Source organism: Hippichthys cyanospilos, chromosome 11, assembly GCF_059441005.1.
Source record: "Hippichthys cyanospilos isolate Australia breed blue-spotted pipefish chromosome 11, RoL_Hcya_1.0, whole genome shotgun sequence".
NCBI lineage: Eukaryota > Metazoa > Chordata > Actinopteri > Syngnathiformes > Syngnathidae > Hippichthys > Hippichthys cyanospilos.
Genome location: NC_142379.1, coordinates 15,579,752 through 15,591,877, shown reverse-complemented (window position 1 = coordinate 15,591,877; position 12,126 = coordinate 15,579,752). Strand labels below are relative to the sequence as shown.

Here is a 12,126-nt window from a genome sequence, read left to right as displayed (position 1 = left end):
TACTCCTCTAAGTTTCCCCCCTGATTTTAGAAGTGTTTATATTTCTAACGCAATGGAGAAAAAGCCCATTAAGTGAAAACACCCCGCCTTCCCAAGTCTGCACAGCAGAACAACATGAATATTGGTGAATAAGTGAAGAGGCTTTACCATAATAACATGAAAAATGTGCAAAGTCATGCTCACACATAAAATTAGGTAAAGTACTCACACTACGTATAGAGATACTGATTCAATTCTCGGTCAGGGTAAAGTAATTGTTTACACAAAATAAATACTAATGTTTGAGTAAAACGTTATTACTTTCCATTACACGCAATACCATTTTTTATTAACTTGGAAAAAAAAAACAGCTCTCAAAGCACTCCGTCTTTTATTGTTTATATTATCTGATTTATACTTTTATTAATTGAACTGTTTAATATTTAAATATCTTATGTTAGTTCACGTGCTGCCATTTTGAATTTTGCTGTTTGGCCGGCTGGATTTCTATGCGATCAAAATAATGTATTACAATAGATTTGCTGACAGTGAACAGTGTAAAAAAAAAAATATATATATATATATATATATATATATATATATATATATATATATATATATATATATATATATATATATATATATATATATATATATATATATATATATATATATATATATATATATATATATATATATATATATATATATATAAAATAGCCAATGATGAGAATTGAGAACGGACTTAATTGTATGCCCAGCCCCGCCCGCCCCTCCTTTTTTCAGAATGAGCTTTTTTTTTAAGCCGGACACAATGCATTTTGCATGAATCATTAGGGTTTTGCTGACAAAGAATGAATTTATAGTCATGGACCTTCAATATTGGTTTTCAAAATCTGTTGCCATTGTTTTTAGTTCTCCCTGGTCTCTCCATGCTCTCCCTATTTTACAGTTGTAGTATATTTATGTAATTTCTTTCCACAACAAGTACAAACAACTATTGCAAGGTGCAGTTCTCTCTCATTTATTCCCCAAACACAACAAAACAAATGAAAAAACACAAATACAAAACTTTGAGAATATGATAACCTGAGCTTTACTCAGTTACAATGTTACACAAAGATATCATTCACAAAGAAAGCAAGTCTTATATGTTGATTTAAAAAAACAAAACAAAAGCAATGTGCTATTTAAAACACTAATCCAGTGTTTCCCAACATTTACTGAGCCAATCCACAAATTTGACTTAACAAAAATCTCACGGCATATTCCACAATAATGTATAAATATCGAAATAATAATGGTCTTTTCTCAATGTACCTCTTGATTAAACTTAATGCTAATAATCAAAGGAAGTTGGGACATCCTGTTGTATGAACGGCAACAGGTATACAAACAGATTGATTGCTGTCTTATACTTTTAAATGGAAAAGGAATAAAGGAACCCGTGACTATACTCAAACTATATGTTAATAAATAACAACTTTCAAACAAATCAAGTAAAATTAGATAAATTTCTACAGCTCACGAAGTGCCAAGTACACCATCCTATTAAAGATTAACTACTAGTACCATTTGGATCACAAGATCTTCGATTTCTGATTCCTCCGCTTGAGTTTCTGATGGACTACAGCAAGAGTTGTGAAGAAGTTTCCCATGAACAGAATAAAGAAGCAGAGGCTGCACACCAAGACCTAGCATTAAGAACAGAATGGTAGTTTATTATTTCTCTCATAGCTTTTCACTTTCAGAAACAGGAACGCACGTTCTGTAGGGAAGAGCAAAAACTTAAAAACTTAAAAACAAGAGTATTATTAATACATTTGAATTTGGGACTGTCAGATCAAAAATGTTGATTTGGTTTGCTCAAACATAGTAGCGCAATCTGGCTTTTTATCTCAAAAAGTAAACAAGCCAACTCAAAATAATTGCATACCATAGATGTACTGTGAGTAAGACATGCTCTTTGAATTAAAGAGTTTAAATGTTTAATGAAAGCAATAAGAGGGAGTGAAAAGAGGACCGTGTGAGTGCTGACCTGCCATTCTTTGCAGCCTGGGAGCTGAGCCATTCTGAAGAGAGAGAGGCTATTGAAGAGCTGCCAGAACTGCATGAAAACAGGAGGTATTAGGGTTGTGTTTGGTTTTACGTGCAAAGACAAATACAACCAGCCACCAAATCCACCAAATGTAAAACAAAAGTAAAAACCTATCAGAACTTATCATGTAAAAATTGAGAATTCTGACTTGAGCCACGTGCATGTGAATCACGTCGAAACCATGACAAAGTGTAATTGTTTCTGCAAACTCATGCGGAATTCATTTGTGGACGCTCTGCTAACAGTATACTCACATGACCGAAAAACAGGAAGGGCAAAAGAAATGTCAGTCCTTTCCACATCCAGGACTGAAATCCTTCTAAAAGTAGAAATCATACACTTTCATTTGCCGTTATATCCATGTTCCGAATTCTAAACTACTGTATAGTTACTGTATTTGTACACTGCCTGCATTATGAAATGATACAGACAACATCTTTATTCGGTGCACATGCTCTGTGTTTGTGACCCTTACCCACGGTCAGATCCATGTTGTGTCTTTCTCCCAGTGCTCTGAGTCTGTAGAGGCATCCACTCTGATAATAACACTGCAGACATTGAACGAAACCTGCTCGTTCATCAGAAAATGTTTAGAAGATAGCACAAGAATCAGCTGGGATAACTTTTGCAAAGACTTGACCTTACTTTGATAGAGGGAGTAAGCCAGGAACTGGTTCCTGAAAATCTTGTACAAGTTGCCATCTGGCCTTGAGCGCAAAAGAGAGTACATTCCAACCATACAGAACCAGAACAATTGAATTAAAATATAGTCTGTGTGTTGTTTGAAATTGGTTATGGGTTTTCTATTTACCCACCAAGTCAGCATTACGCCAGACAAAAAAGCTGAGATGTAATGATGGAAAACCCACCAGCCTTTAATTCTGTAAAATTGGTGACACATTGCGAATGAACTTCCAAAACGATTTTTAAAAGGTAATAACTTCTTTAAAACTATATAGATATATATGGCTGACCTGGAGCCATTGGTGATGAGGATACTTTCCCTGATTGTCAATGTGCAGTAATACCACAGCAGCAGGAAGTTGAGGATAGCATCAAGAAATCTGAAGCCATGTACAGAAATTAAGCACAAATGTTCCACTGACATATGGAAAGGAGGACATTTTGTCCTGGAAAAGCTTACCTGTAGCTCACAAAAAAATAGCATGTAAAAGAAAAGAGCAGCAGCACCACTGTGAGGTACAGCTTGAATTTCTCATACTCATCTTTGTAGGCAAATCTGAAAATTTAAATGTTATCAGCATGTGCATATGGACATATGGACTAAATGAAGCAAGCATACACCACTTACTTTAACTGTTTGCTGAGCAGGGTGACGTTTACATTTCCAAGAACCAGATTGAGATACAAGCTGAAATGCAGAATAACATTGACACACTTTAGTTTATGCTTAATGTAACCAATAATTTAACCCAAGAATAGAATTTTCACAATTTATTATGACGCCAAAATTCATATATATATATATATATATATATATATATATATATATATATATATATATATATATATATATATATATATATATATATATATATATATATATATATATATATATATATATATATATATATATATATTTTAGCAAGTTATTCTAATCACCCATTTTTTCTTGGGAGGAAGGATTCCATTTCAAAGATAGCATTGCTTTGCATTTTTATCTTCTCTTTTATTTCACCAAGGGCATCTCCTTCCGACAGTCCTTTGCTGCACCTGGTTGACAATATAAAAACATGACCAGGGTTATCACCAACATATCGGTGTTTGACTGTGTTGGTGTGGGCCTGTCTGAAATCTTTTGAGCTGTGTGTGTGTGTGTCTGTGTGTGTGCATATGTGTGTGTTTTGACAGTTACTTTTTCACAAGAGAGGACATTTCCTTGAGTCGTGCTTGCTGGCGGCTAATGGAGGAAGAGCAGCTTTTTTGGAGTTTTGAAAGTTCATCCAGTTTTTGTAGGTATATCCTGTGTGTTTCCTGATTGACAAAAAACATGAAGTAGGGAAAGTCGGTAACCATGAATGCTGTGCACCGTTAATTGAGCTTTCTTCTGGGTACTTGTAAATAGAAGGCTAGTACGGAACTGTGTACATGAGGGATATGTCAATATTAAATACAGGTGTGGTGGTTACCTACCTGAGCATGCTGATACTCTTCTTCCAAACATTCCCATTGCTGCAGAACCTCTGTTAAATGTTGCGGCATTTTATGACTTTCCTAAATTTATACAAAAGCATTTAGTTTAAATGTAAATGTGAATATTTGTCCACATTATGACTCGCGAATGATGTGTCGAAGTATTATTCCTCAGGGTGTGTAAGTCACTATCATGTATAGTTTATTGCACCGAGTGAACTTTGACTGGTACACATGTTGAAAATTCAGACTTGGACATTGTCCGAAGGAAGTTCTCTGTTTAGCTTTGTGTGCCAAACATAGCTATAAGTGGTGGTTAATTCTGATTTATACACGAGGGCCATCGATTGGTACTGTTTTGAATAGACAATATTAATATGAAATACTGTACAACAAACACTGTGTACATATGCTCCAAATAAGACTGAGAATTTACCTGCCTCTCTGTGTGCCGTTCCTTCTTTGTGGTAGTGCGGGTTGTTCTTATTAATGATCCTAGGAACTAAACTATTTGGGGTTTTATGCACCTGACATTCACATTCATTCATTCCTAGGTGAGGGACCAGACAAAAAATGTCTCAAAGAAGCCAATAAAGAAAAATACAAATGCACAACCTTTTCTCTTGCACAGATACGGGTCACCGGCCCCCATCGAGAGATGGGCTTGGAGATGGGTCCAATCAGAATCCGAATGGTGCTGTGTTACAGGATTTCAGTGACCACCGCATATAGTCCATAACGAGCACCATGTTCAACCATAAGGGTGTGTCTGAAGATGCCAGTATGGCTTGGAAGAATCAAGCATATTGAAACTTACAAACGCAATTGAAAATATTCTCCTAATAAGAAAAAATCTGTGGGTTAGTGTGTAGTGAATTGACCAACATGTGTAACCACATGCACATGTGAAGTATGGATTGGGTTAAATTACCTCCCCAAACATGAGTAGGTATGTTTGGTATACACATTAAGACTGGGAAAAATAAAAACTGTAGTTAAGAATAACATTGAGTGCCATAGTATGTTGCAGGTCTGCCTCACAAATCTGAGATAGAATTCCAGCATAACCCCACAAATGTGAAGTTTGCATATATATGATATATGATATATGATATATGATATGATATATGATATGATATAATATAATATAATATAATATAATATAATATAATATAATATAATATAATATAATATAATATAATATAATATAATATAATATAATATAATATAATATAATATAATATAATATAATATAGGCCGGAGTCCGGATTTAACCCAACCTCTAAACTGTGAGTCGTATGTACTAACCACTTGGTCACCATGCTGCCCCAGCCATCATAAAATACAGATAGTATAACCCAACATTGCCAAGAATCTGATGTCTCCAAAATTGATGGGGAAAAAAAAGGAACAAAGGAAAACGAATATTGTCTGGCTGCCAGGAATCTGACATTGGAGCGTCAACATATCGCAATCCGCCCAGCAGGGGGTAATAACGCGCCTTTATGGCGGCGTGCAAAGCATCAATGTGTTTATGACTAGTCCACGAAGAAGAAGGTCCACAGGTTACACAAACAGTTCCTCAAGAAACCGGCTGATCTTTTATTACACACAGCTGATCGGGCAGGAGGAAGCACGGATTGTCCATAAGGAATTACGCACTATACATAAATCGAGACGTTAAAGAACCAGAACAGGCACTAAAACGGTAGATTCACAGCTAAAGAAGGGACACTGCGAGACTTAATACATGGGTAAGCGTCATACTTGACAAGCTTGACTGGGACCATAACCGGACGGCGTGAAAAATGTATTTATGCGCCATTGAACGTATGGCGCTAAAGTATTAGTAAGAAGTCAACTCGGATCTCTGCGCGTCCCGTTGACCGTGCCGTGTAGAAATGTACGGCGCGGTTTACGTCCTGTCCACTGTGACGGGCTACGTCCTCACCTCGGTGCTGCTCCTCAAATGTCCAACTCTACTGCACCGGAAAAAGAAAGAGAGGTTCCACAGCAAGCACATTTCCCATCGTGGAGGTAAGTCATCCATGGTAATCACTCAGCATTGTGTATGATTTAAATTGTGTAGAGAACACTGCACACACGGCAGTATTTTTTTTTGATTCAATGTAATCAGAGATCATTCATTTAAGATGCGCCAAAAATGTTGCTCACACTCAGGATTTAAGTATCCAATCAAAGCAGAAGTACTGTATTAATTCAACTCCTTAAAGTACAGACAAATTGCGACAGAACTTTGATGGAGTATGAAGTCTGTACAGTGTCATATGAGAATGTGCGGCTGTACCTAATATTGTGGCATGTTTGCAGGAGCAGCAGAGAACCTCGAGAACACAATGGCGGCTTTCAAACAGTAAGTTGAACTTCGAACCAGGGTGCCAGGTGTTCATCTACAACTGAACAATGTCTGCGTGTTGTTCACAGTGCTGTGGCTCTTGGCACAGACATGTTGGAGCTCGACTGCCACCTGACGAAGGATGAGCAGGTTGTGGTATCACACGACCCACATCTGCAGCGAGCAACTGGTATTAACGCCTACATTTCTGACATGGCATATGCGGTAAGTAGCTGCTTTAGGACATAATGCTTTTCTTAAGCAGAATACAAATTCATCTTATTCAATGTGTATATGTTCTCATTCAACAATACACAAGGACAATCAGTATGTGAAGAACATAGGTCAGAGGAACAGGGTTAAAGGAACGCTCGCCCATTGTAGTCTGGGGTTTTATGTCTGGGTTATGTAAGAGCCACAGAGGGTCCAGTTCCTCATCATGCTGGTTTACAAATAAATGTACTCGGCCTGGTTATGGTTATTGTGAAATATGTCAATGTTGCAGTATAGACTGCAGAATATAGGTTCAAGGTGAATTGATTTTTTTTTTTGTGTGCAAATATTTGCCCATGTAATTCTATCACATGGCTGTCATATGATGACAAATGTTATAAATGTTTTTCCAGGCTCAAACGGTTATCATAAAACCTTTATTAATTCTACCAGCTTCTCTTCTTTCTCTTCTTTTTCTTCTTCTTCTCATTATTTGTAGTATTAGTATCAGGCTGTTTCATCACGATTCACAAAATTACAGCACATGAGCAACAGGAGTCTTTGTTGATTATAGAAGTAGTCCTGTCTGATACACAGATACAAAGCCATATAAAAAGCAAAATGATATGTTCATTCAGTAATGGAAGCATATTATCATTAGCATTACAAACCTTTCTTGCTGTTTGAGTAACCCACATCAAATGGTTCTTACGCCTCACAGATTTAGGATTTGCGGTACCTTGCTCTATGAAGACTTATTTCTACCTTTGCTCGTCGTTACTGTGTGGCAATTTGAATTTTCACTGTCAATGTTATGTCAGCAATTCTGTGAAATGACAAGACGTTAATTGGAGGCGTTTTGTCCATAAATTTAGGTGTGAGTGCTTGAAATTATGATGATGATGGGATGTTCTGAAGTAATAGGTTTCGGCATACAATAGCAGTGCTTATATTTGTTTTTCCTCTTATCATTGGGTCACCCATACACTTTGCATTGCACGTTTATAGCATTCATACACTGGAATCTTGTGCAAGCTGGCGCTGCCCGCTACAGCTAATAGCATCCAGACTATCACTGACTCTACATGACGACTTGGCCTCCAGAAGCAAACATGGCTGCCATATTTGTGGTTTCTTCAAGTTTATGTAGGCTCTTATAAGGCTCATAAGCATGATTTAATAAAGCCAGTGTAACCAAAATACAATTGGATGCCATTTTTGCTGATGAATCATCTTTTTTTTTCCTTCCGAGCTCCAAAGGTACACTTTAACATGATTAATGTCACATTAAAATGGCATTTTTTCCTTCTTCGTGTGTCACCAGTACCCTTAAATATGCATCGGCTACAGTTCACCCTTACAGAAAATAGATGGGTTGCTTAATTTGATATTTTAATTTTGCTGTCTCACTTTTTGCCACAGAAGACTTGAAATTAAACAATTTATTTAGCTTTAATACTAGCTGTCACTCACTCACTCACTCACTCACTCTTCATCTCAATATTTGACCTTATGAGTCTGCCATCTGCTGTTTTCTCTGCGCAGGAGTTGCCACCATACCTCTGCAAGCTGGGTGTAACCTTTCAAAGAGGTAAGTGTCTGCGGCTGGCGCACTCCCATCCACGCTCACAAATCAGAGCAATTAATCAGATTGCTAACACCGTGTAGCGATAAACTTTCCACGCAGGTTCTATTACATAACGAGAATCATTTTTATACCCCGGCCTGGCCTCGACCGTCACGTCGTGTGAGACTGACCCTGTTATCAACTTGTCCTTGTGTCTATAGAGTGTGTTTGCGAGGGCGGAGAGGACAAACGCATTCCTCTGCTCAAGGATGTTTTTGAAGCATTTCCCAACACCCCTGTCAACATTGACATCAAGGTCAACGACGACACGCTTATCAAGAAGGTGCATCCTTGTGCGTGTATATATGCTGCTCTAGATCAAATACCTAATATCTGATATCTCTACGGTATGTCGCGTAAACATAGCCTTCTAATTCAGGTTGTACTGCATTTTTGATCATTTATGTATTTGTGTGGTAGGTGTCCGAGCTGGTTGTAAAATATGACAGAGAGCATCTTACGGTATGGGGCAATGCCAGCAACCAGATTGTAAAGAAATGTTACAAAGAGGTACGTCTTCTCTTTCCACGTTGCTGGTCGGTCAAATTTGGTATGTTCATTTCAAAACAAATCGCTCTCAGAGCCCACAGGCATCACCATCCTCATGTTGAAATGATGTTTTGCAGAACCCTCGCATTCCTGTGTTGTTTAGCTTCCCCAGAGTGTTGCAGTTGTTGGGCCTCTTCTATAGTGGCCTTCTCCCTTTTGTTCCCTTAAAGGAACAGTTCTTGGAGATACCAATGCCCAATATTGTTAACAAGTAAGTAAGTACATGTTTGCTTGCGTTTGAAACACATACAAATCACCTGGAAATGCTCACAATGCTTAATTTTACCCATATTTGTTGTTGTTACTGCCTTATTTTAAATTATTATTATTCAAAATTATATTTCAAGTATATAGGCAGGCATGTGCCTTTCCAAATTATGTACATATATTATATACCAAGCTCAATTTTGAGCTTTCTTGCAAACTTGTCAGTTCGTATGTACACAGGAGTTCTTATCTTTTTATTTTCAATATATTTGCAAAAAAAGAACTTTGTTAAAGTTGTCAATTTAAAATATTTTGTGTAAAATGTGTATGTGACTGAATACATTACATTTATTTCAGAACAAGACTAACAGCTTAATGTGTGAAAAGTGAAGCCCTTTAAAAAAACCTTCCAGATGCACCGTCAGTAAAAACACATCAGAAATCAATTTCATCAGTCAACTAACTCTCATTGATCATGTTTTGTCAAAGAGCAGATTATTTTTACTCTTTCAATAACTGGTTGACCGCTTTATTGGCCACACGTGCAGCAAAAAAACAAAGAAACATACAAAAAAAAACAACAACATCGAAGAAATTCTGTCTGATACAGTGACTGAATAAATAAGTGCATTTTACGTCCCTTGCACGGGTCATAAGGTCAGAAGGCAGAGGCAACCTGTGTTCAGGTTTATACACAGGCTTTTATACAAATGCTTGTATAAAGGCCACTCTCGCTTATTATTTTAACTTGTAGGTAGATGGATACTGCCCTCCATAAATGAATTTGAGGCCATTTAAAGAAACCTTCACATCATTCTTAAAAGATCAAGGAAGTGGAGAAGCCATGGTCCACACATGTATTTATTTGTTTTAAAGCTTCCAGTCTTACACCCCGTTTAGATATGTATGGCATGCTACATTTTTTTTTAATCCGGCTCATCTATCTTTGACTAACGGATTATGATTTTAAAGAATATTGTAAAAGAATTAAAAAACAAAGTACATATGCACATTGTATTGTAGGTCCGTCAGCCAAATTTTAATAACACTTCCGTCCCGTCATCACTTCAAATCAAACTTAGCAATTGAGTCAACTTTTCCCACCCTTGCACCAGTATGAATATGCCATTATTATTATTATTTGAGTTAACCAGTGAGAAGCAAGATTTACAAGTTTCTGGCATCTGGATGACCCTTTGGTGTTAATATTATTATTGTTGTATTTGTCGTGGTTGTTTTGTATTCAATTTTTCCATTCGTGTCATTACAGACTTTATGACCCAAATAGAATAACCAAGAGTCAGCGCCTAATCACCTGGTTTGCAGACAGGTGAGTGACTCATCGTTTTTTTCAGTCAATTAATTGAATAAAACTTTGTGGCTGACCCATGACACTCCTAACTATCGTCACTATTGAAATTTTCCCTTTGTAGCTTGCTGATGAGGAAATCTCTCTTCCAGCATCTGACTGCTCGGGGAATACAGGTGAGGATTGAGACAGCCATTTGGTCCGTCGTCACCTATGTACAGTTTAAATGTATGTGTTTTTCATTCATGCAATGGCAACGTTGACTTTATGTGTATTTGGAAAAATAGTGTAATGTTGCTGTTGCATCTGGTTTCAGGTGTACATTTGGGTGCTGAATGATGAAGAAGACTTCCAGAGGGCGTTTGACTTGGGAGCTACAGGAGTTATGACAGATTTTCCCACCAGGCTTAAAGAATTCCTGGATCGGAATGGTCCTTCCAAGCCTCAGTGACTCGGCTACAGCCACCCTATCTCCCCATAACAAGGATAATTGTGTTTTTGCACCACATTTTTACACCGCCACTGACATTGAACCAAAAAAAAAAAAAAAAAAAAATCAATTGAGGCTTTTGAATCTACATACCCGTTTTCTGCAGTCATTACTATTGAAGCTTGATTTTTTTACTTGAATGTCTTTGTGACGTGTGCTGTACTTCTGCATCACTTCCTAAATGATCACTATTGCACGCAAACACCAGCACATCGAGCTGCCAATCACAATTTGCCTCACATTGTATTTCATGGCAGATGCATTGTATTTGGTGCAATTTTAAAATCTGTCTTCCTGTGTGTGCACTGATCATGGTGCGGTCTTAACAGCTGCATTAAAAACCATCTCCAGTGACAGGAACGGCGGTCCAGGCAAATTGTGATTTCTATTACCTTGGCCAGTGTGGGCATCAAGCCAGTGTCAGAAAGTGACTAAAAACACTGGGAAGTCGAAAGAAAAATATTCCCAAATTGTGCTGAAGGACAGATTGTTTTCCTGGAAATGTCACATTTTTCAATCAAGAGCCATTTGCATAAGAGTATTTGCATGTTTTACTGAGTTTCAATGTGTTGTTGCAAACAAATGAATAGAATCTGAACAATAATTTGACTGATTGACTAAATTCATTGATCGATTGAAGTGATCAATTTAAGGGTTATCATAATAGTTATCACAGTAATGTCCTTCAATGCTGAGGTGTGACCAAGTATAATGTGTCATTATTGAATGTAGTCATGGATGATTTATTTTGCTACTTGCTGTTAAGTGTTGCCAGTGATTTAAGCTTATGTATTTATTGATATTTATTGAACTAGCACCCACCCCACCCCTTTCTCCCACTTTTATGATCTACTTGTAGTGTAGATTTCAAACAAGCAGAATTGTCTACCTTGTCATACAATACTGAATTTAGGCATGCACTGTTGAATATTTACTGGTGCGCATTGGTGACATCATTGTCTGCAATTTTCTCATGTTAGCACAACTGATAGGATGTTTGTGGCATTTCACCCATTTGTAGACATAATAAAATACACGATCAAAATTTGAAAGAGGCAAATGTTTTTTTCTTTCCCTTACGTAAATATGATTGTACCATAAAATGAATGTATGTATTTTCTATTTATCTTGAAACAGTTAAAAA

General features: G+C 37.0%; 2 protein-coding genes across 2 annotated transcripts; one reads left to right on the top strand and one right to left on the bottom strand.

The window, feature by feature from the left end:
* Positions 1-1,247: 1,247 nt before the first annotated feature.
* On the bottom strand, positions 1,248-4,387 carry tmem120ab (transmembrane protein 120Ab). The gene is made up of 12 exons (XM_088427116.1): positions 4,232-4,387; positions 3,954-4,072; positions 3,701-3,811; positions 3,390-3,449; positions 3,222-3,317; positions 3,052-3,141; positions 2,893-2,958; positions 2,723-2,784; positions 2,553-2,645; positions 2,332-2,396; positions 2,018-2,086; positions 1,248-1,673 (listed from the first exon to the last, which is right to left on the bottom strand). Exons 1-12 carry the CDS (start codon positions 4,298-4,300, stop codon positions 1,560-1,562), a joined length of 1,014 nt encoding a protein of 337 aa, XP_088283242.1. The 5' UTR covers positions 4,301-4,387; the 3' UTR covers positions 1,248-1,559.
* A 1,313-nt stretch (positions 4,388-5,700) lies between these two features.
* On the top strand, positions 5,701-12,034 carry gdpd1 (glycerophosphodiester phosphodiesterase domain containing 1). Its single transcript, XM_088427117.1, has 10 exons — positions 5,701-6,268; positions 6,563-6,605; positions 6,677-6,812; positions 8,346-8,391; positions 8,589-8,710; positions 8,848-8,937; positions 9,054-9,187; positions 10,454-10,513; positions 10,617-10,668; positions 10,809-12,034. The coding sequence occupies exons 1-10, from the start codon at positions 6,133-6,135 to the stop codon at positions 10,941-10,943; spliced, it is 954 nt and encodes a 317-aa protein (XP_088283243.1). The 5' UTR covers positions 5,701-6,132; the 3' UTR covers positions 10,944-12,034.
* The last annotated feature ends 92 nt before the right edge of the window (positions 12,035-12,126 follow it).